Source organism: Gavialis gangeticus, unplaced genomic scaffold (assembly GCF_001723915.1).
Source record: "Gavialis gangeticus isolate Ggan-Ray unplaced genomic scaffold, GavGan_comp1, whole genome shotgun sequence".
NCBI lineage: Eukaryota > Metazoa > Chordata > Crocodylia > Gavialidae > Gavialis > Gavialis gangeticus.
Window position 1 is genome coordinate 43029613 of NW_017729034.1, and position 21938 is coordinate 43051550.

At 39.3% G+C, this 21938-nt stretch overlaps 1 protein-coding gene across 4 annotated transcripts in view; it reads right to left on the reverse strand.

The window, feature by feature from the left end:
* Positions 1-21938, reverse strand: part of SDCCAG8 (serologically defined colon cancer antigen 8) — a 181158-nt gene that overhangs the window by 70609 nt on the left and 88611 nt on the right. For all 4 annotated transcript variants that reach the window (XM_019527201.1, XM_019527202.1, XM_019527203.1 and 1 more), the window contains exons 14-15: positions 9906-10033; positions 6438-6546 (exon numbers count right to left, since the gene is read on the reverse strand). In XM_019527201.1, the coding sequence (XP_019382746.1) occupies positions 6438-6546; positions 9906-10033 (237 nt within the window). The remainder of the gene's footprint in view (positions 1-6437; positions 6547-9905; positions 10034-21938) is intronic.

Below are 21938 nucleotides of genomic sequence, written 5' to 3' on the forward strand. Positions count from 1 at the left end.
CTTACTACCTAAAATAAAATGTTAAAGCTTATCCTACATCTTAGCTTATTTATACTTATCTATAGGGAATAGAGAGAGAGAGAAAAAGTCAGAAATGTTTGGGGAAGGGGAGGGAATGCATTTTAAAATAAATAAATAAAAGAAAAACTGGGGGTTTTGCTACAGTCCTGGAAATGTACAACACTCCAACCCAAATATAAGCATGCTAGTTTAGTTTAACGAAGGTGACATGTTACCATATAGTTCTGGAGGTGAAAGAGCCCCAGAGACATCTTTAAATAAGAAATGTAAGTATTTTACAGTTTTAGGATGAAGACACTTACCTTTCAGCCCCCTGCAAATAAAACAAGGACATTCTAAAAAAAGAAAAAAGGAAGAACGAATATGTCACATCAGGAACAGGTTCTGTTATGGTGACAGGGCAAACCTGGAAATGATGTTCAGGCAATGATGTTTCCCATTACATGAAGAACCACATATGATAAACATTCAAATCTGTCAAAGAGGAACTAATCTGAGTCTAGCTATAGAGGAGGCATTGCTCAGAACATACTCACTTTAGTAAAATTATGAAGTCACAATTTACCAAGAATGTCATGAAAAAATTATAAATGAGGTTTGCCTTTGCTCTGGATTAAAACTTGCAAATCATTGCATATAAAGTTTATAGAGGAAAGGACCTTACTGAGATGGATATATGGATAAGAGTACGCTGGATTTAACAAGGATTAAAGTAGAATCCTCAAACAATATTTTTACAGAAATGTAGATGAATTTATAGCATCACCCCATAAAAAACGTTTTGTCAGATGGGCTAGTCACTGGCAGAGAGACAGATCTGGGGAAAGCTCTGGTGCATTTTTTTCTTAATATAGTGATCCCAAGAACTAAGCTCATTGACACCTGGTACATCTTTCCATCAGGTGAATGGCAGCAAGGAGGATCTTGTATTAAGTTTATTTTTTATTTTAAATACCATGTCTGTGAGGTTTGCCAACTTAATAGTGGGCTGCTCCCTACTTGAATATGCAGTTGGACACGGCTGCAGTAGTGTTTTTGATGGCATAAATCTAAATGTCCTCAGTGAGCTTTATTCATACTTAGAATCATAGAAAATTAGAGTTGGAAGGGACTGCAGTAGGTCATCTAGTCCAACCCCCTGCTCAAAGCATGACCATCCCAGCCAAGGCTTTGTCTAACCAGGTCTTAAAAACCTCCAAGGATGGAGAGTCCACAACCTTTATAGGTAAACTGTTCCAGTATTTTACTACGCGCCTAGTGAGAAAGCTTTTTCTAGTATCTAACCTAAACTTCCCTTGCTGCAACTTGAGACCATTGTTCCTTCTTCTGTCATCTGCCACCACTCAGGACAGTCTAGCTCCATCCTCTTCAGAACCACCATTCAGGTAGTTGAAGGTTGCTACTAAATCCCATGTCTTCTCTAGACTAAATAAGCCCCATTTCTCCAGCATCCCCTCATAAGCCATGTGCCCCCGCCCCCTTGCCATTTTTGTTACCCTCTGCTGGACTCTCTCTAGCTTGTCTACATCCTTTCTGTATTGGGGGGCCCAAAACTGGACACAGTACTTGAGATGTGGTCTCACCAGTGATGAAGAGAAAAAAATAATCCCTTCGCTGGACCTGCTTACAACATCCCTACCAATGCAGCCTAGTATGCCATTAGTTTTCTTGGTGACAAAGGCACACTGTTGGCTCACATTCAGCTTCTAAGCACTGTAACCCAGTCAGCTCCCAACCTGTACTGGTACACAGGATTGTTCTCTCCTAAGTGCAGGACTTTGCATTTGTTCTTGTTGAAATGCATGAGATTTTTTTTGGTCCAATTCTCCAATTTGTCTAGGTCCCTCTGAATCCTAGCCCTACCCTCCAGCATATCTACTACTCCCCACAGTTTGGTGTCATCTGCAAACTTGTTAAGAGTGAACTCTATGCCATCTTCCAGGTTGTTGATGAAGGCATTGAACAAAACTGGCCCCAGGACCAACCCCTAAGGTTCTCCACTTGAAACCAGCTTCCACCTAGACAATGAGCCATTGATTACTACACTCTGAGCCCAATGATCCAGCCAGGTTTCTATCCACCTTACAGTCTATTCAAACAACCCATACTTCTGAAAGCCTGCCTGAGAGAATGTTGTGGGAGACCATATCAAAGCCTTCCTAAAATCAAGGTATACATCCATTGGTCTCCCTGTATCCACAAAGCCAGTCACCTTGTCATAGAAGGCAATTGGGTTGGTCAGGCATGACCTGCCCTTGGTGAATCCATGCTCACTCTTCCTAATCACCTTCTCCTACAAGTGCTTAGAACATCTGAAATACAGGGACTCCACTTGGAAACATTAAAGATTTTTCTCAGTGGCACTGTGAGCTTGGATGGAGCTCCAAGCTAATGCAGCCATAATGATCCTGATACTTAAAGTAGGTCAGATATATATGTACTCTACCACCTAGAGCTGTCGTAAGGTTATGGGAGCACAAACAAGTTACTGTTAGGTAAAAGGTGGAGGACATTAACAGCGCATTAGCTCCTGTAATGTAACTGCAGTTAATTCAGTGTGCTATATATCTTTGGTGTCCCTGCCCTCACAGTAACTTGCTTGTGGGCCCATGCTCTATGTGAGTGTTTCTCAACCCATGGGTCATGACCCAAAAGTGAGTTGCAAGAACATGTGAAAGTGTCATGAACAAACTTTAAACATGGATTCTCCTTTAAAGGAGAAAAACGTGGGAAACCATGGCTTTTCTCTTGCAGGCTTGCAGAAATGTTTAGAAATGGGTCCTTGTACAAAAAAGGTTGAGAGCCACTGCTATGTTATATCACAAGTTGTATCAGTCCCTGCACAGCCCAGAATTTAGATGGCAAAAAATGGCTGATGAACAATCTTGCAGTTTTGCAATCCTTTGCGGCATTATCAAAAGTCTCATGATTTTTGGTGTTTTTCTTATAGCCCTAAGCGCCTGGATTTACATGACTGCACTATCTATGATTTTTAAATTGTCATGATTTTTAAGTCAGTTTCATGATATTAGAGGATGGACTTTTGAAATACTTGGATTTGATGACACTGATTTTGTCCATCTTTTCCCCCAGGCTGACTATGTTCTGCATTGTACCTCTCAAGGACACAGTGCAGATAGGAGCTTAGCTGTTTTATTCAGCAGTGATACTTCTTCCTCCTCAGAAAACCAGCAATTTTATTGTATTTCAATTATAAGCATTGCAAAATAACATTTTTAACTGATCTAATCGGGATAAAAATAGTTCTTCTGTGAGGGGATAATAAATCATGTAATGGACTGTTTCTCCAGACACACTGTGTTTCACATCCTTGTAACACTACATTGGGCTAACGTTTTACTCATGGTGTCAAGTGCAGTAACTGCAGTCTCTCAATACAACATCAACCAAATATGCAGAAAAATAGTTCAGCTGGGCGGGTGTGTATTCTTTACTTCAATTAAACTCACACAGTTGGATGCCTACTGTTGCCAAAACAGTAATATAATTTATACATTATAGTCCAAACAGTAAAACTACACTAAAAGTCATTTAACAATATTTATAACACCATAAAATACAGTGTTAAAATATATGAACTGCAATATGTACCAAAATTATAAAATTTGTTTCTCATCATCAGTGATTAAAACCAGGATCATTGCTCTAGCTTCAATACTCACAACCCTGGTGACAGATTAGAATTCAAATCTTAATGATCAATTTACAATTAACAAGATAGAAGTGAAACAAATTAAACCAACCATTATATATAACGAGACCCAATGGAATCCCATTGTTCCCCTTAATTACAAAACGCAAATCACAAATACACTGTGGGCAGTGTTAAGCATCAATCTACAAGCCCAGAAATTCAGATAGTAACAATCAGAGAAAAAAAATGAACAAAATAACACAGAAGACATCAACAAAGGACTACATTCTGATTTTTTACACTTTCACATGCATATAGTATCTTCACAAACATGATTAATTTTGCAAACAGCTTGAAGGTTATATAATTTGTTCAGTGAGTTGATAATTCTGAGGTTTGCCTAACCCCATGGAAGGGCTCATTCACACAAAAAATGTTTTAGTAGTAGTTCTTCCCCCCAAAAAACAAAACAGAACAAAAATGAAACCACCCATGTTACAGATTTCAGAAAGAAACACTATATTAAAATTCGGCTCTATAAATATGTAATGGAAGGTAACACATTTCCCATAATGAATAATCCACACCAAATGTTGTAGTATATTTAATAAATACTCTACATTCCTACTAAATCTTGTAATAAGGCTCAAGTGTTTTACACACATTAATTGATGCAGTCCCATATTCTTCATCATTCTTGTTTTACTGATGGGGATACTGTGCCACAAATATCTCAGGCAATATAGCAACACAGTTGTATATCCAGGATTAAAATTATACAGTCCAGCCCCAGACCTCTACTCTAATCACTAAGCACACTAATGCACTGTTTACGGTCCAGTATTTTGAGAGCAGGTGAAGCCTATACAAAGACCACTCTGCCTAAGTGTGGTGAAAGTGCCTTTCATTTGTGCAGGTAAAGTATACTGAGGAAACAATGTTGGGAGATAGTCTTTTCTGAACAGCAGGTACTGTAAAATCCAATGGGAAAAAAAAGATATTTTAAAAGAAAATGCCACATCCACCGATTCCTGAAATTGCAGTGATATATGATACCTAGTGATCATGTGACAGAAAGAAGTTTCAGGTGGAAAAGATTTGAAAGCAAACAGCATATAAATTTTCTTGATACACATAACACCACTTTGTTCCATTCAAAATGCAGCAAATCAAATAATCTTTCCTGTCTGCAGTTTTTGCTGTCTCACCTCTCTGAATCCCTTCAGTAGGTTTCCTTTTCATCTAGTTCAGTCTTCTTGTCCTTATTTAAATCCCCTCAACAATTTTGCCTCTCCCTATCCATCCTTTTTTGTTTCCGATTAAATTAAACCCCAATGCAACAATCTTAATCTCAACCAGCAATATATTCACTTCTCCCAACTGCCTCCATGCTCTCTTCCCCCTGCTTCTGGTGCACATAAAATCCTTCAAAAGATGTATTCATGTACACAAGAAGTATACACTTCCATTCCACATCTTCTTCCCTATTCTTCACATACTGCTTGTTATATAACTGAGTTCTTGTGAACCAATCTTTTCATTGCAAAGATTGTTGGAATAATATATGAAGAAAAAAAATGTGACTCTTATTTCAATTACATTATCTAATTACTTCACCTCCAACCAATCCAGGATTCAAACTTCTCTGACTCCTTGGGCTGAGACTACTTATGGTGCTCTTGCAATGTTGGATAATCTGGAAAGCAGCTTGGCTGGGAAAAGTACTATGTGATTGACTATCACAATATTTACAATGGAGGAGTTTCTTTTTTAATAATTATACTTACATACCCTCAATTTTTAATCTCTTTAATAAACATTGTGTTACCCAATTCACTTAAATTTACTCCTGGTTTAGAAAGTGACACACTGGTTCAGTCCCACTTTGTGCTACGAGTAAAAGTTAAATGGCAAACAAGCCTTGCGAAGGATTTCCCTATAGAAGTGACTCCCAGTCTTTGGGAATACAAATTCAAAAAAACTGTATTATGTTACTGAAGTAACATATTCATATAGATTCTGAGGCCAATTATTTGCAATATGATCTTCTTGCAGGAAATAATTCTGAATAGGCTACATTAATACAGCACATACTCATATATACAAATGCAATTCTTCCTCCAACTTCTTCATTTTAGAATCTAATACTTTAGCCACTCTGTGCGCAGAACTACCATTGATTTCGATGGGGAAATTGCATAAGCAACTCTGAAATTGGGCCCTTAGTAAGCAGCAATTTTCACAAGAGTTTGTTGAGAGGGTAAATCTGATTGAGCAATCTTCCAGAATTATTAGCCAGTGTGTGCTATTATTAAGTGCATGACTTATTTAAAACATTCTATGTCATTTAACCCCAGACACCCAATAAAATGCAGCTTGAAGATCTTTAACCAAATATTTAGTATTCTTAGCATAATTTCCAATAACTAAGTTGGAATTGTGGCTATTTTACTGTCAATTTACTAATTTTCATATGAAGAATACCAGTCTTAATAAGAACATAATATGTGATTTCTCACATATGAATAGTCCAAGTAATTTGAATGAAAAGGCAAAAACATCACGTGAAAAGTAGAAAATTAGAAATACTCTGGACAAAATCCATCCTGGTTTCTCAAGTTGCAGATGTTGTATTTATATTCAACAGATTTGTAATAGGTGTAGATGACAAGTTTACAGCAAGAGAATAATAAATGTAAATAAAAATAAATACAGTAGCATGCTTCTAATTAACAAGACTAGTGTAAGAAATAACACCTACCTGTGTTTTTCTGTTATACGTTCCAGTTTCTTTGCCAACATACAACATTCTTCCTTTAGTTTTGCTATGAATATATTCTGGGAGGTCAGCAATGAATCCAGTTCATTTACTAGAAATTATATTTGTATATTTTAAAAAGTAATACTTAAATACAATATTCTAAAATAGTCTTATTTTACCCCCATTTTTGGGTGGTTTAAAATTCCAGGCAATATTATATATAAATAACATAGGCCCATAATATAATCATCATATACCAAAGAATGGCTAACTTAAAAACAATGAATAGGAGAAAGCTAAATTGTTTCCCTCCTTTGAACACCAACATCAGCATTATCTTAATCTTTTCTGCAGTTTTGCCACCAGGGACATTATTTTGCAAGGTGTAGTATACCCTAGGCTTCTGTTGAGATCATGACTGGACTATAATCAATGTCCCACACTACCACACTCAGGATAACTGTCCTGACCTTGTTGTTCAGGTAGATGAGGAAGCAGCAGACATCCTCCACCAGAGACAGGCAAAAATCTTACTGAACAGGCTACTTGAGGTAGTACTGGAACCAGGTAAGAGGAACTGCTATAAACATTATAAAATGGTCTTATCTGCTTGTTTTTGAGAGTAAATTTAATGCTTAGAGAGAGGCATGAAACTGGCAAATTGTAGGGTGTGAAGTCCTCCAAACTATCTAATATGTGCAGGATAAGGGGTAGCTGTGCAAGTATTCACACTATGACCCACCAGCTTGTCTCATCCATCTTTACAGAAAGGAGTTCTGGGCCAAATTTCATTTTTTATGGCGTGGACACCAAAACTTATGTTATCATAGCATGAATCACATTAAGACTACCATTTTATAAAAGTCAGTTTCTTACTATCAGCCTATGCTGTACTAAAAGTCATGAACTAAAAAGCAATAGGTCTTTAATACTTTAGTGAGGAGATCCTGTGTCATGATGCTTACTATGTTTTTAATGATTGTTCACAGTACCGTGCATCATTCCTGCTTACAATATCAGATTCCTTTGTATTTAACAAGTGAGGTATAATGAAATATATTGTACATACAGACCACTACACTACCTTACTCCTTTAATCTCTTACCAATTAATTGCATATACTATTACATATGACAGACAAATGCATGCATGGTTAACACAAACGTACAAAATGAATGAAGAGTTACAATTTACCTCTTCCTGCTTCTACTAGCGATAAAGAACTGATGCATTCAATCCTAATCTTCTCTCAGTACATGACAAAAGGGAAATGTTTTATGAACCAAATGCAACTAAAGTTTTCTTTAATTTTGTATCAAATTAGAGCGGCTCACACAAAGATGTACTGGATAGGAGAGAGAGATGACAGTGAGCCTAGATACTTGACATGTTGATACCAGCAAAATATTAATTTGTATACCAATGTAAACTACATAAGGATATGCAGTGACAGATGACTAATTATTTCAGTTTAACATTTAGAGTAGATGTTATTAAAACTCCTTGCCATTAGATGGTAGGGATGCAGGTAATAGTCTGTTTGCATTGATCAAACAGTTCCCCTGGAATAACTGCAAAATACATGACACCTATATCTGGTGTTAACACTTAAGCTAGGGTATCAAATTCAGCTGAGCACCCGAACAAAGAGCTGGTTGTGGCCTAGATCTGGACTGTGAGGAGATGTGTGGGTCAGATCTAACCCAAGTGTCAGTATGGCAAGTAGCTGTGCAGGGGTAATGCAACCATTGCTGACCTACTCCCACTGCTGACATTTCTCCAGTGGGATGCTGTACATTGGTTTAGCAGTGTGCCCCCCTCCCAAATTCCTAGCCCCTCTAGGAGCCCTATAAGCCAGATCAAATGGCTCCACAGGCAGGATCTGGTCCACAGGATGCATTTTGGACACCTAAGACACATAACATGCTTACACTCATACTTTTATGAGCGTTTAAAAAAGAGAGTGAACATGGCACATATCGTATAGTCCTACACTCAAGTAACTTATTAAAATCTGTTGTAAAGTTATCTCAGGGAAAAAATCCCAGTAAAATAATCTTGTATAAAAGTTACACTGGTATGCATCTTGTGTCCACAATTATTCCAGAGTAGCCATTTTTGAAATGTAAACAGAGTATTAAGTGTTCTTCTGCCACCTTTTGGTCAATTACTGTAATAAACTTATTGCAGAAGTAGTTTCCCCAGGATTACTGGTCATCTGTTAATACTGGATTCTCAGTGTCACTTACATTGTTGTAAAAAGCCAATGCAAATTGCAGAGTGAACATGTTATGGTGTAATTTAGACTGGTGTATTGTTATCGATGTTTTTCCCTAGGAGTAACTTTATACTGTATACTGGTAATGTCCACTAGTATGTTACTGTGTGTGTCCCTCCCTTTTTTACACTGATGAAAGATGATTTATACTTGTCTAACGACATGTCTCTAGTATCACAATAAGGGTGGGGAGGCTATCACTCTTATGCCATGGATCATTGAAGTGCTGGGAGTAGACAATATCCGCAGTCTAAGAACTATAATTTGGGCCCCTGTTAGCACTACTGGCTGGCAGTATTAAGTAATCCAAAAATGCAGAATGTTACAATATAAAAAGGCTGGCACCGCACTTTGACTATGAACAAATGGACTTTCAAAATGAATATTTTGAAAGTCCATTTTACTTTTAAGATTAAAGGTAAAAAGTTATAGGTCAGGTGTGCCAACATGATGAAAGATGTCAGCTTTCAGCCAAGCTGCCAGCTGTGGTCAGTGCCACGCATTAGTAAATCTAAATTGCAGTTATAAGAACTTGAAGCATGCAAAGGATTAAACATCCTGTTAGGTTGGGGAAAACATACTAATGCTAAAAATGTTTGAGGCTGCAAAGATTAAATAAAGGAACATATCAATTTGGAGCCAGTGAATTACATCCAGCTGCGACAGTGAATTAAGAACCGATTAATGGATAAAGCTTTTCTCCAGTTTGGATGCTGAAGCAAACTCATTAAGCTTTTAGAGTAGCTATAATGTGTGTACTGTGGGAACTGTTCAATGCTATTCAGGAGACTTTAACTGTAAGCTCAGAGCATTTCCCGCAGAGCTTCTGATGCTATTTTCTTTATATAACATGTGTGCCTGAAAATCCAGCCAAAAACAAGCCCTTTGTTTTTCTACTTTGTTGTGGTCTCTCTCAGCTTTACGTTTCTTGAACACAGGTAAATAAACTCATAATCCAGATGGTGCAACAGATGTGAGAGCAGCACTCTGAAATCAACAGACAGTGGGCAATACTTTCCATTTTCTCTTTTAAACGCTAACTAATATGTAATTCGGAATCTCCGGTGTAGTTAGCATCTGCTCCCTTCGGCCAGCCAAAGGTTACAGGTGTTCCTGATGTCATTTCACAGTAAGGCGTGGGCCTGGCTTGTGAGTGAGTGCCCAGGCTCTAATCTTCCCCTACCACCTACCAGTTTTATCATGCTGGGCCTCCATTTGCTGCATCTTCTGTGTCAGCTCCTGCTCTCTTTGCTGGGCCTGAAGGGCTTGGGCCTTTGCCTCACTGTTAAAGCTGTGCTGAATGCTTTCTTTCTCCAACCTTTAGAAGCAAACAAGAAATAAAAAGAAATAAAAATCAAAGACTGTCACAGCCAAAATAGATAGTTCAATGAACAACAATAAAAAATCTGTCTAGCTTTTCCTTTATGACATTCCTCTCCCACTTCAAATTAATTGTACTGTATTGTAATTCAACTGTATAAACTCTTACACTTACAAACACTACACCAACTAACAGAAAATGGACAAAAGCATAACCTATCAGCTGAGTAAAATGCATTCATCTTCTAGAGAACAATCTGTGTTTCTGTTTTATTCTGAAATATTAATTAAGTGCCCTCCCCTAAGGAAGTCTTACAAGATCCAGTTTGTACTATGTTTATCTGTCTCCTCTTCTAAACTTTGTATATTTAATCCTGCAATAAAAGGTAGGGCCCCAATCCTGAGATTGCCAGTGAAGGCAATCCATAGAAATTGAGTCAATGGGAACAGTTCCCACAGTGCTCATATTACAGCTATTCCAAAAGCTTAATGAGCTTGCTTAAGCATTCATACAAGTTAAAGCTTCAGCTATTAATATATAGCAATGGATGATGCGGGTATCCAGTACCCTGTAGGTAAAGTTAAAATCACAGATTTTTTGTGGGGGGGCGGGGGAAGGTGGAAGTAGGTTGAGGTTTTGAATATCAGAGGCCTGTACATTGACAATTACCAGTAATTCCCAATGCTATTCCCAAGGTCTGAAATGTAAGCAAGTAAGCAATTTACCTGACTGGATATGCAAAATGTAAGGTAGTGACTGCAGAAATAAAACAAATGCTAGACTAACATTTTCTACTGAAACATTTTATCTGATGCAGGTCAAGCAAAGGTATGGATATCAAGAAAGCAAAAGATATATTTGTGCAAGTCAGAGAAGAACTTGGGCTGAAACATTCAGATCTGAATAGCCTCATATAGGTTCTGTTATGAAATATTTAAATCTAGAGTCTAATTAAATTTGAGACACTATAGGTATGTGTGGTTCTTGGTTAATTTACACCTACACAAACTCTTCTGTGGCTTATGAATATTCTGAAAATAACATTTAATAAATCCTACTGAATATTCTCAATGCATGGGGATGCAAAATAATCAGATGATTCTGGTATGACTCATACAAGAATAATGCCACACCTCGTGTGGCTGCTGCACTTAACCTTTGGCTCTGTGCCTAATAACTCATCCGAGATATTGCAGCAGCTCAGCATGACATATACAATGTCATATCTTCCTGCTTCAATTTACCCCGAAGCAATTCAAATGGTGGGTTACATTACACTAATTCCTGGACCCAATATTTCTGCTCTACCTCAGGCAAAACTTCTTTTGAAATCAATGGAAGCTCTGCCTGAGGTAGCACTGAGCCTGACATGATACAAGGAATACATTTTTGACTGTTCCAAAAAGAGATACTTTTTTGGGGGGGGGGACAAAACCTCTTTTGTTAAGGAAACATCACAAAATAAAATGAGTCTAACTGGATCATTCACCACACTTGTTTTGATACAGAAACATTTCTCTAACAACATTAGGTTAGATCAGTGCTTCTCAAACTGTGGTTCATGTACCAGTGGTGATACCTGAGTTTGTTGGAAGTGGTGTGCTAAAAGCTCTTTCATTTTAAAACAGTTGTCATACACACTGCCCAAGGAACACAATGCACTTCTTAGCCACAATGGTACATAATGCAGGCTCGTCATACCAGCATAGTGGTTTTATATAGTGATGTGTTGTGTGATATGGCTGTACAGATGGGTGCTGTGCTTATTTGGTACACAGCTGGCTAGCTTTCTGTTGGGACAAGCTTTTGGCATGTGCTAAACCACACAGCTCAAGTTACAAAGTAAATTCAGAGTCCCACATCATGCCATCTCTGAAAAAAGACCCTTCTTTCAGAGTGACTGTAAAACCAGCATCCACAAGATGCCCCAAAACCAAAAGGTCCCCCAAAATGAAGCAACTTCAGAGCAGGAGCTGTCGTTGTACCAACTCCCAGGCAGAGGCCACAGTCTACCTTTTCAAGACTGGGAAGCAGGGAGGTATTGGGAATTCCTTCCTGTGTCCACAAAGAAGCTTTGGAGTGGGGGGAAGCAGGGCAGAACACCTGTTTAGGTCCAGTGTATAAAAACCTGGCTACAGGGCTAAGGAGATCCAGCTGGCTTTTCAAAAGAAGAGCAGCTGGCTGGTTACAATTTGAGTCTCTTCTCAGCAGGGACATTGTCTGTGCAGGTTGTCCAGCACTGTATACATCTAGGGGCCCTGCTTGAGACAGGACCAAAGCTACTGAAGAGCAAAATGATTCCTGGAGCTGATGGTATCTGATATCCATGTAAAATCCCATCCAAAACTCCCCCAACCTCTCTGGCCATCTCAAATGCAGCCCCCCTCCCCAGCCATTTTCTACACACACACAAGTGCTCCCAGCACTGTGGTCAGAAGCCTGACCCTCTAACATCCTGTAATGTAACTCTCCCACTCAGACTTCCCCTGCCAAACTCCATTCTCTTCAAATTTATGTCAGGCATGAGTTTACTATCAGACCACCTTTAACAGGGACCAAAGACATACACTTTACACCCTGGTCCTATTCTTGGCTCAAGCAGAAAACTTGTGGAGTTTTGGAAAACTTGACTCTCCACCCATTTGTCCAAATGTTTTGGACATTACTTGTTCTATGTATGTGGTTATGGAAATTGTTTTGAATTTGTGAATGAAAAAGTCATCTTCAACAATAGAGAATTGACTAACTAGTGGTAGCTTCAACAGAAAACAGAGAGATAGTCTGTTGATAAAATAGGATGCATCTACACGTGCCATTAAAGTGATGTGATAAACTCCAGCACAGTTTGCGTCAGAGTTTATCACGGCACCTTAATGGCACATGTAGATGCTCAAACTGCTGTGGTTCAGGGCACATGTGCAGATGCTGTGCCTAGGACCACAGCAGTTTGAGCTGGGGAGGAGTAGCCCTGGCCTGGCAGTTGGCTCCAGGGGTCAGCCCCAGGCTCTGGGTGCCAGCCTCAGGAGGCGGAGGGGCTGGCTGCGGCACAAGGGTGCTGAAGTGTGTAGCTAGATAGCAGGCAGCCCCAGCACTTTTGCACCCTCATGCCCAGCCAGCCTTGGTCACCATCTACACATGTGCTTTGGCACAAAAAGTGCGCTGTAAAATAGTACTGCCCCCAAGAGTATTATCATATGGCACAATTAATTAATCTACTGCGCCCTAATAGCAGCACACGTGTAGAAGGTGACACTTTACTGCACAGCTAATTAGTGAACTCTGCAGTAAAGCGCACATGTACACACCCCCATAGGTAGTAATCTGAATCAAGACCACTATGAAAAATTGAACGGGTTTTAAGGACCCGTGGTGGGCTTTCTGCTATAACATCATCACAAGATTATTAAGCCAGCTACATATTTAGACTTGCTGAACAAGTAAACAGTGAAGGAAGTGAACTAGGATCTGTGTATGTCATAAACTATGAATTAAAATTCAGTCATTCATTGAAACTTTTCCTGTTTTAATGTCACTTAAATATAAAGCATGACTCTTAAAACTAACAAACAACCCTCCCTAAAAAAATCTTTTGATTTATAAGAAAGCTAAGCCAAGAACTGAAATACAGCCAAACAGAACAGCAGCAACTTTCACCTGCATAAATGTAAATGTTCTAGAAGTGTCACATTATGCATGTTTAAGGACTGTTCAAAATAGAAAAAGTCATACAATCAGTGAGACTTTCACAGAGCTCAGAGAGTAAAACAGATTAAGTGATTTTCACTGCAGTTAGGTAGAAGTGCTGGTATCAATAATTCTGCTCAGCTTTTTGTATATGTAAGGTTTGAATCAGAACTAACAGCAAAAGGGTTTCTCTATCAAGATGTACAACAGAAGACATGTTTTACAACATCAGTTAATTCATTACAGCAAATGATGCAGAGTGGTAGAAATGCATTGGTGTATTCGCAAATCGAGTGCAATCAATGACTTGCAGAATGGAGATGTTCTGGCAAACCTTGGTGTCTAAAGCTGAATTCACTCACTGCAGTATTCATCAAGTCTCCCAAATTATTCTGCATCAGGCCATAAAGCTAATCAAACACAAGTGTTGAACTCAAGTTTTTTTCATTTTTATGTCATCGGAAGTGATCATCAGCAACTCGCTGAAGTAGTAAGATGGCTATTATCATATTTACTCAAATATAAGATAGCCCTGAATATAAGATGACACCCACCCAATAATTTGATTATATATATGGAAAATGTATAAATTTGTTATAATTTTCTAGACACAGAATCTGATTGTTGAAGGTGTGCCTTGAATTTTTTTGCCCCCCTCCCACTGCTACAGCAGGGAAAATATACATCTCAGGGGTCAGGTAGTCACCTTCCCCTTTGCCCCTCTCCTCCCACCAACACCTTCTTCTCCCTACAGTCCCTTCCTTCCCTTCTGGCAGACCCTGCCCCTCCAAGCACATGGAAGTGAGGGGAAAATTTGAAAGCACTGACCTTTGAAATTTGAAACATAATTCACCATATAGACACATTTCTACAGGCACCCATAGATTTCGTTAATCTGGAATTGATCCATTTTATTTTTGAAACTGCTCCAAGTTTTAGTACAAGTACTCAATAGACACACTTTTAAGCAACCCTTTTGTACCGACTTATAGTACAAACTGTGCATGAGATTAGTCTAAAGCCAAAAGGCTCATGATTTACCATATACTTCATTTCGCAGGGCCCCACCAGGGTCAACAGCATTTCAAGCCTGGTGATTCCAGCATTTCAAGCCTCATGCAGTATCTTGCACTTATCTTTGTTAAAGAGCAGAACAGGATGCAGTTTAACAAAGATAAGTGCAAGGTACTGCACCTTGGGAAAAGGAATCTCCAACACACTTACAGACTGGGAGATGACTTCCTAAGCAACACAGCAGCAGAAAGGGATCTCTGAGTCATAGTTGACTCCAAGATGAACATGAGTCGTCAATGTGACAAAGTGACTGGTAAAGCTAACTACACTCTATCATGCATTAGCAGATGCATCATGAACAGGTCTAGGGAGGTGATACTTCTCCTCTACATGGCCTTGGTAAGGCTGCAGCTGGAGTACTGCATTCAGTTTTAGGCACTGCACTTCAAGAGGGATGTGGAAAACCTTGAGAGGGTCCAGAGGAGGGCTACTCGGATGGTTAGGGACCTGCAGGTAAAGGCCCTACGAAGAGAGATTGAGGGACCTGGATCTCTTCAGCCTCCGCAAAAGAAGGCTGAGAGGGGATCTACTGGCCATCTACAAATTCATCAGAGGAGGGACTGCAAGGAATAGGAGATGCTCTGTTTACCAGGGCACCCCTTGGAGTTACTAGAAAAAACAGTAACAAACTGACAGAGAACAGATTTAGATTAGACATCAGGAAGAACTTCTTTGCAGTAAGGGTTACCAGAATCTGGAAGGGGATTCCAAGGGGGGTGGTGCTCTCCCCCTACCTTGGAGGTCTTTAAGAGGAGACTGGACAAGCACCTGGCAGGGGTCACCTGACCCCAGCACTCTTTTCTGCCCAGGACAGGGGGTTGGACTCAATGATCTACTAAGGTCTCTTCTGACCCTAAACATCTATGAAATCCCACAGTTTGGCACTGCTCACTATGTATGTGTACTCCAGATATCCCCCAGAAAAGACCCATGTGTTAATTAGCCCCCCAATCATGACTGCAAGTAGGCTTTCTTGTCACAAGTCCTGGGATGCTCTGAAAATGTATATGCAGATGAGGCACAGAGCAACCTAGTCCAGCTCCACCTCACAAAGGGTAGGGACACACTAATTATATATGATAGGCCGACGGCATGATAGAGGAATTCTGGGTGAACTGTTTAGAGGCCTATTTGGTGATGTTTGCCAGACATTTAAGACTGGGGAAGATACAGGAATCTTTGGAGATGAGAAAGAAAGGTACAGCTCAACTTGAAGAGGAAGTGAAGAGGAAGTCAAAATATATTCAATGTAGTGGCTCACTATGACTTGCAAAAGAGTCAGTGCTGAGGGGGACTGAGCACAATGCGCACTACTCTGTATCTTATTCAGACTGGCTGTACTAAACCTATCCTTGTGGTAGGTTCTTAACAGTATCTATGCCCCACATGGAACATATGTTTATAGTCACGCTCCGTATTGGCTGCATTTAATCAATTCTATTGTTGGTTTCCATTGCTGAACATGTACTGCTTTTGGCAGCAGTTTAATGATAGACAATGTATTTAATGAGATATCCCCATATGCTAAAATAAGATGAGGGGCTCTCCCTTCCCCTCATACTGATTGGAGGAAAAAAACCTTGTCTGATATTCAAGCAAATATGGTACCTCTTCTAAGGCAAGATTTTATTAGTGATTTTAGTTTGAACTTGTGGATGCCTTTGTGGGTAAGTTACGGTTGTCAAGACTAACCTATATATCTGACTTGTTCATTCCTCTCAATGAACTGAATGCAAGTTATTAGGACTGAAAACAATGACTTTAAAATGTCTGACACAAAACAACAGTCAAGGGTAAAGGAACTGGAGTATATAGCATAAAAGTGATGCAATGGAAATGACCACTCACAACTATATTTGAAACTTTTCCTCATTTTGAATGAATGAAAATTCATTTTGACCTCACTGATACTATAAAAAAGTACTGTCTGAATTTGGTCTCAAATGTAACGAATACCATCTCACCAACAGTTACAATGGATCAGGAAATCATTTTCTATAGAAGACATCCTGACAGATTAAAGACACATAACAATAAAGGAAAAGGAAGAGTTGACTGTCATGGTGCTGCTCTCAAGGTTATGACAAACAAGGGATAGCTCAGCAACTCCTGGTTGAGAAGAATGGTATTCTGTTTCAGATCAGAAAGAGCTTCGACATTATGGAAACATGTTAGTACTAGATGCATCTGCCACGCTGGTTTTTCTGCCCCCATTACTATTAAAAGAACAAAACAAAACACGATGAACTTCATGAGGAACTGGACTCTGGCTGAAGCTCATCAATATTTTACCTAAGAAAGCAGCCACGTTCTGTGAAGTAAACAGACACCCTTTCTCTAGCAGTAATTTTATTTCTCAAAGAGCAGCTCAAACAGGTTTGTATCAAGCTTGATTTAAATTTTGAAAAAAAAAGGAAAAAGGCTAAATGAACTCTGGCTCATTTTCAACAATAATCTAGAAAAGAAATAGCAAGACCTTTGAACTTATACCAGTCAAGATAAAAAGTGAAGCCATTTAGTTCAGCAACATCAAAATGTAATTTATGATACTTTTTCTTGTAATCTGAATACTACAAAATATATTTGCAGTAGTATAATGGCTGCTTATAGAATCATAGAAAAACAGAGATAAGAGAGGTCTCAAGAGGGCACCTAGTTTAACCCCACCTTGCTCCAGGTAGGATCAGACCTCTCTAAATTTCTACAGGCAACGATCATCTAACCTGCACTTAAAATCTTCCAGTGATAGATATACTACGTCTCTAGATAAACTGTTCTAGTTATTAACTACTCTTAGAGTTAGCAAATTCTTCCTAATATCCATTGCATTTTTTTATTTCATTATTTAAAATCCAAGATATTAAAAAGTATACTATAATCAACAGGTTAGCACCTTTAGTGGGCCCTGGGCAAACAAACTCATGGGCACCTACTTTTTTCACTCATAATTATAATATGTAAAGTAAGCACAACTGGGTCCCTTTATTTAGGGCCCTAGGCATATGCCTAGTTTCCCTGTATGTTAATCTGTCCCAGATGATCAAATATTTCACACTTTTTATTTTACTATACAGTCCAGAATTTAATTTAGTGTAATTTTTCCTAAAAGACATGCAACAAAAAGGAAAAAATTGCACATATTTTAAAATATGAGTTTTTAAGGAAAGTGGCAAGGCAACCAACAAAGTTTGGGAGCTGCTGGTCTAGATTATGCTTAACACTGGACAAACAGGGGGATCTGATTCAATGCCAGTCCTCATATTCCTGGAGCATAAAACCCAAGACAGCCTAACACTGACATGCAGCAAAAGAAGTCAACTCAAACAGTCACAGACCTCTCCGTACATGGCCATTAGAGCTGAGCCAGTCATGTGAAAGACTGCACAAAGAACCTTGTCAAAGCATGAGCACTCTCCCAACTCCCTCACTCTCCAAAACTCCTGGAGGGTAAACTTCTCAGAAGAAAAGCCTTACAAGAATCAGGAAATTCTACTATATTTCTCATTGTCCTGAAACTAAAACCAGAGCTAACAACCAAATATAAGGAATCAAAATTCAAAAGTCATCCAATACAGTGAAATTAAAATTTAAAAAAGGCGCACACACTTAAGTGACAAAAAATAATTTTGTTTCTTCTACTTCTTCTTTAGCATTTTCCCTCATGGATCCAAAATCATTTCACAAAGCAAACAAGTATAATCATCCCCATGGAGACAAACACATGATATGACTTTTTTTTAAGCATCCTCCACCCAAATATAAAAACATAAAACCCCAAAGCACCCAAAAACCAAAATCCCAACCCCAAAACAAACTTTGAAACAACTCTTAAAAACAAGATATAATTTTTCTGCTTACGAATTCTCAGCATTTCCTTAGAGCTGAAACACTAACCAAATGGGGCAGGGAGAGATGTATATAACTCTTCAGATGTATATAACTGGAATGGTCTTACTTATTTGCCATGAATGATAAATGGTACTAGGCAAGATCAATTTTTTCAATAAGACTCTGTTTCAAAGAAAGTTCTGTATATTATATTTGAATTGATTTCATTGGGACTGCTCCCATGAAGTAAAAGCATTTACAGGATTAAACCTTTGGGTCTCATGATCATTGAAATGTATACCAAATGGAACATGCAGAGACATTTTTCTTTTTCTTTTTTTTTGTTGGTATCTTTGAATGCAGGGACTTGCAAACATTATCATAATGTGTTGCATATTTCTGCTAATTCTGAATCTCTCATGGACTGCTCATCTTTACATTTGCCACTCCAAAGATAATTTTTCCTCCAATTCTTGATCACATAGACAACTGAATGGCAAATACCAGATTTGCTCATGTAGAAGCAAACATATTCAGAAGCTGCTTAATATATTTTAGTGTCTCTTAGCAGCTGAAAATAAGGAGGAAGAACCAGTGGTTTAGGACTATCCTGCAGCCTATCTGGAAGTGCTCCATGCACCACAATTTGGTATCCTCTGCTCTCAACTCAGATACCATTATCTATATTTATAAATTCAGCCATGTAGGTAGTGAACTATGATTAGGAGACTGCAATCCACTTTCATAGTTTGAAAATGACATATTAGGTGACCTAATTCTATCAGTGGTGACGCGTAGGGGGTGCACGGGGGGGGCACATGCACTCCCTCACAGCCAGCATTCCCCACTTAGCCGACAGGCGGGGGGGGGCAGGCAGGAGTGCTGATACCCCCCCTGCGAGCGCCAGCCAATGAGTGGGAGCACCAGGAGGAGAAGCGCTGATAGCACTATGGGTGCCCCGTTCGTGCTTCCCGGTCAGTGTAATGGAGATTTGCCCCCCTCCCTCCCCTGGCTGGTGAGATCGGCCACGGGGAACCGTCCTCTCTGGTTGCCGACCGACTGCTGGGGGGGGGGGGCATATGCCTCCTACTGACTCAGGAGGCACCAGACGCCCATGAATTCTATTATGTTCCTGTAGGCACTCAGGAGGAATTCCATATACATAACTCAAGGAGCGTTTTGGGTGAAGAATTATGAAAGCATTAAGTCATTTGAAAGCTCTAGAAATTAAATACTAACCAGGGGGTTGTACTGGCAGTGGGTGGAGTCTATGAAATAACAGACCATTTGTGTTTTGAAATTCCATTACTCCATATAGAACTGATAAAATACAAAACAGAAGGAAGCCTCTTTTGGCTTTGCATTCTTTTAAGCACTGTAGCGTACCATACAACGGGGAGGATCTCAGAACCTAAAATCAAAAAGCACAGGTTGCTCTCATGAGCTAGGGACAGAGGTTACAAATAAACCAGTTTAAGTCATCAGAAACTGGTTTAAACCTGTAACAGAACAAAAGTTCAGTGCACATAAACCAGTTTCAAAATGGCTGAAACTGGTTTAAGATAAACTTGGTTGAAAGTAGTATCAGACTTAACTGATTTACGTCAAACTGGTTTATGAAACTTCTGTCCTAGACCCCTTCCTGGTTCAAGTTAAATCACGGTCCCCCTCGTATCCTAGCATGCTTTGCAGCCCTGGGCTGGGTTGGGCTGGGACTGCCCCTCCCTCCCAGGATAACCCTGACTAGGGTTTGGGGACAGGGAGGAGGAGGTAAATCTCCCTTCCCCCTTTTAAACTCTTCTCTTGAGTACAGAATTACTGCTGGCTGTGGCTGTGGACTACAAATCCCAGAGGCACCTGGAAGCAGAAAGTCAGAAGCAACCCTGCGGAGTCCTGCTGCTGTAATTCTGGACTGCAAAACAGAGACTGAGGGGGCAGCAGGAAGAGGAAGTGCCAGAGAGGTGTGCTCTAGCACCCCCCTGATTCTGGTCTGAGCCACTGTAGGCAGGTGACTTTATTTCCTGAATCAAAAGTAAATGTGTGTCCATTTGTTTCTCTGTTTAATTTTTGCAGCTTAGACTAACCCACAAAGGCCGAATCAATTCAGCTTTGGGCTTTTTGACTTTCTGTACTTAGCCACGGTTTGTTTCTGGGAGAAAATGAGTGTGGACACTTTACAGCTAGCTGCAAGCTCTTAGTGGAGGACTCCTGGGCCTACCCCAGGCAGATGAGCAAAATATAGGCAAGTTTTGGTTAAGTTTTGTATTGACTTATATGAATAAGATTGGATGACTAATGGAGTAAAAGAGATTATTTCTTAACACTTATGCTTAAAGAATTACATTTTATTATTTTATAAATGATTCTTTTTATTGATGTATGGCAATTAAGCATTTAAGAGTGGGTTTTACAGATACCTTTCTAAAACAATACATGCCTGAGTTCTGATATCACACCAGTGTAAATCAAGAGTCATTCAGCTGAAGTCAGTAATGTAACTACAGGCAGAGGAAGCAGGGCACTAGATCTGAACACAGATTTAGAGGGGGCACCAGAAATGGCTGAAAGCCAGTGGGTACTCAGCACTCCCTGACCCTGCTCTGCCCAGAGCCAACATTGCTAGTTATGCCTCAGATGTAAAATACAACAGTCTAGAACTGGAAAGAGATTAGATTCACTCACCATTTAGATATTCTAGCTGCTACTTTTTAAATATGCCTTTCACACCCATTTAAATGTTCAGATCTTCAAAGATGCTATAAAAATGCCTTTAAAAATGACACTCCCTACCCTGCAACAGAATAAAACTGCTTAACAACTAGCAATGACGGTCTGAAATATATCCCTCTCTGTATTTCTTAAGAAACTCACTGAGTCATAGAACCTTTATTCAGATTAAGTCCTAGGATTAAGCTTTGACAAAATTTCCAAGTTTATTTAACCAATTAGCCTCAAGCTACTTGACAAATTATCTTACAATGACTTTTTATGTTAAAGCAAATGACATTAATAGATTATATGACATCAGTGCATGCTCCTCTCTACTAGAGAACAGCTAGTGTCAGCATTTTCTGCTGGATCTTTTTTTTCAGGGAATTTCAACTTGCCAACTAAAAGCAAGGTAAGGCTGAAAGTCAACACATAATTACACAGATCATGGCCAAACTTTATGTCACTGCCATACTTGTGCGATACAAAATTAATCATTTTTGCTGATTTTCAGTTAGTGGATACTTTTGTTTATCATAACATCAACTTCAGAGTTATCAGCTAGAATTTTTTTTGGGGGGGGTGGAAATCAAAGGTCAGGCTTTAG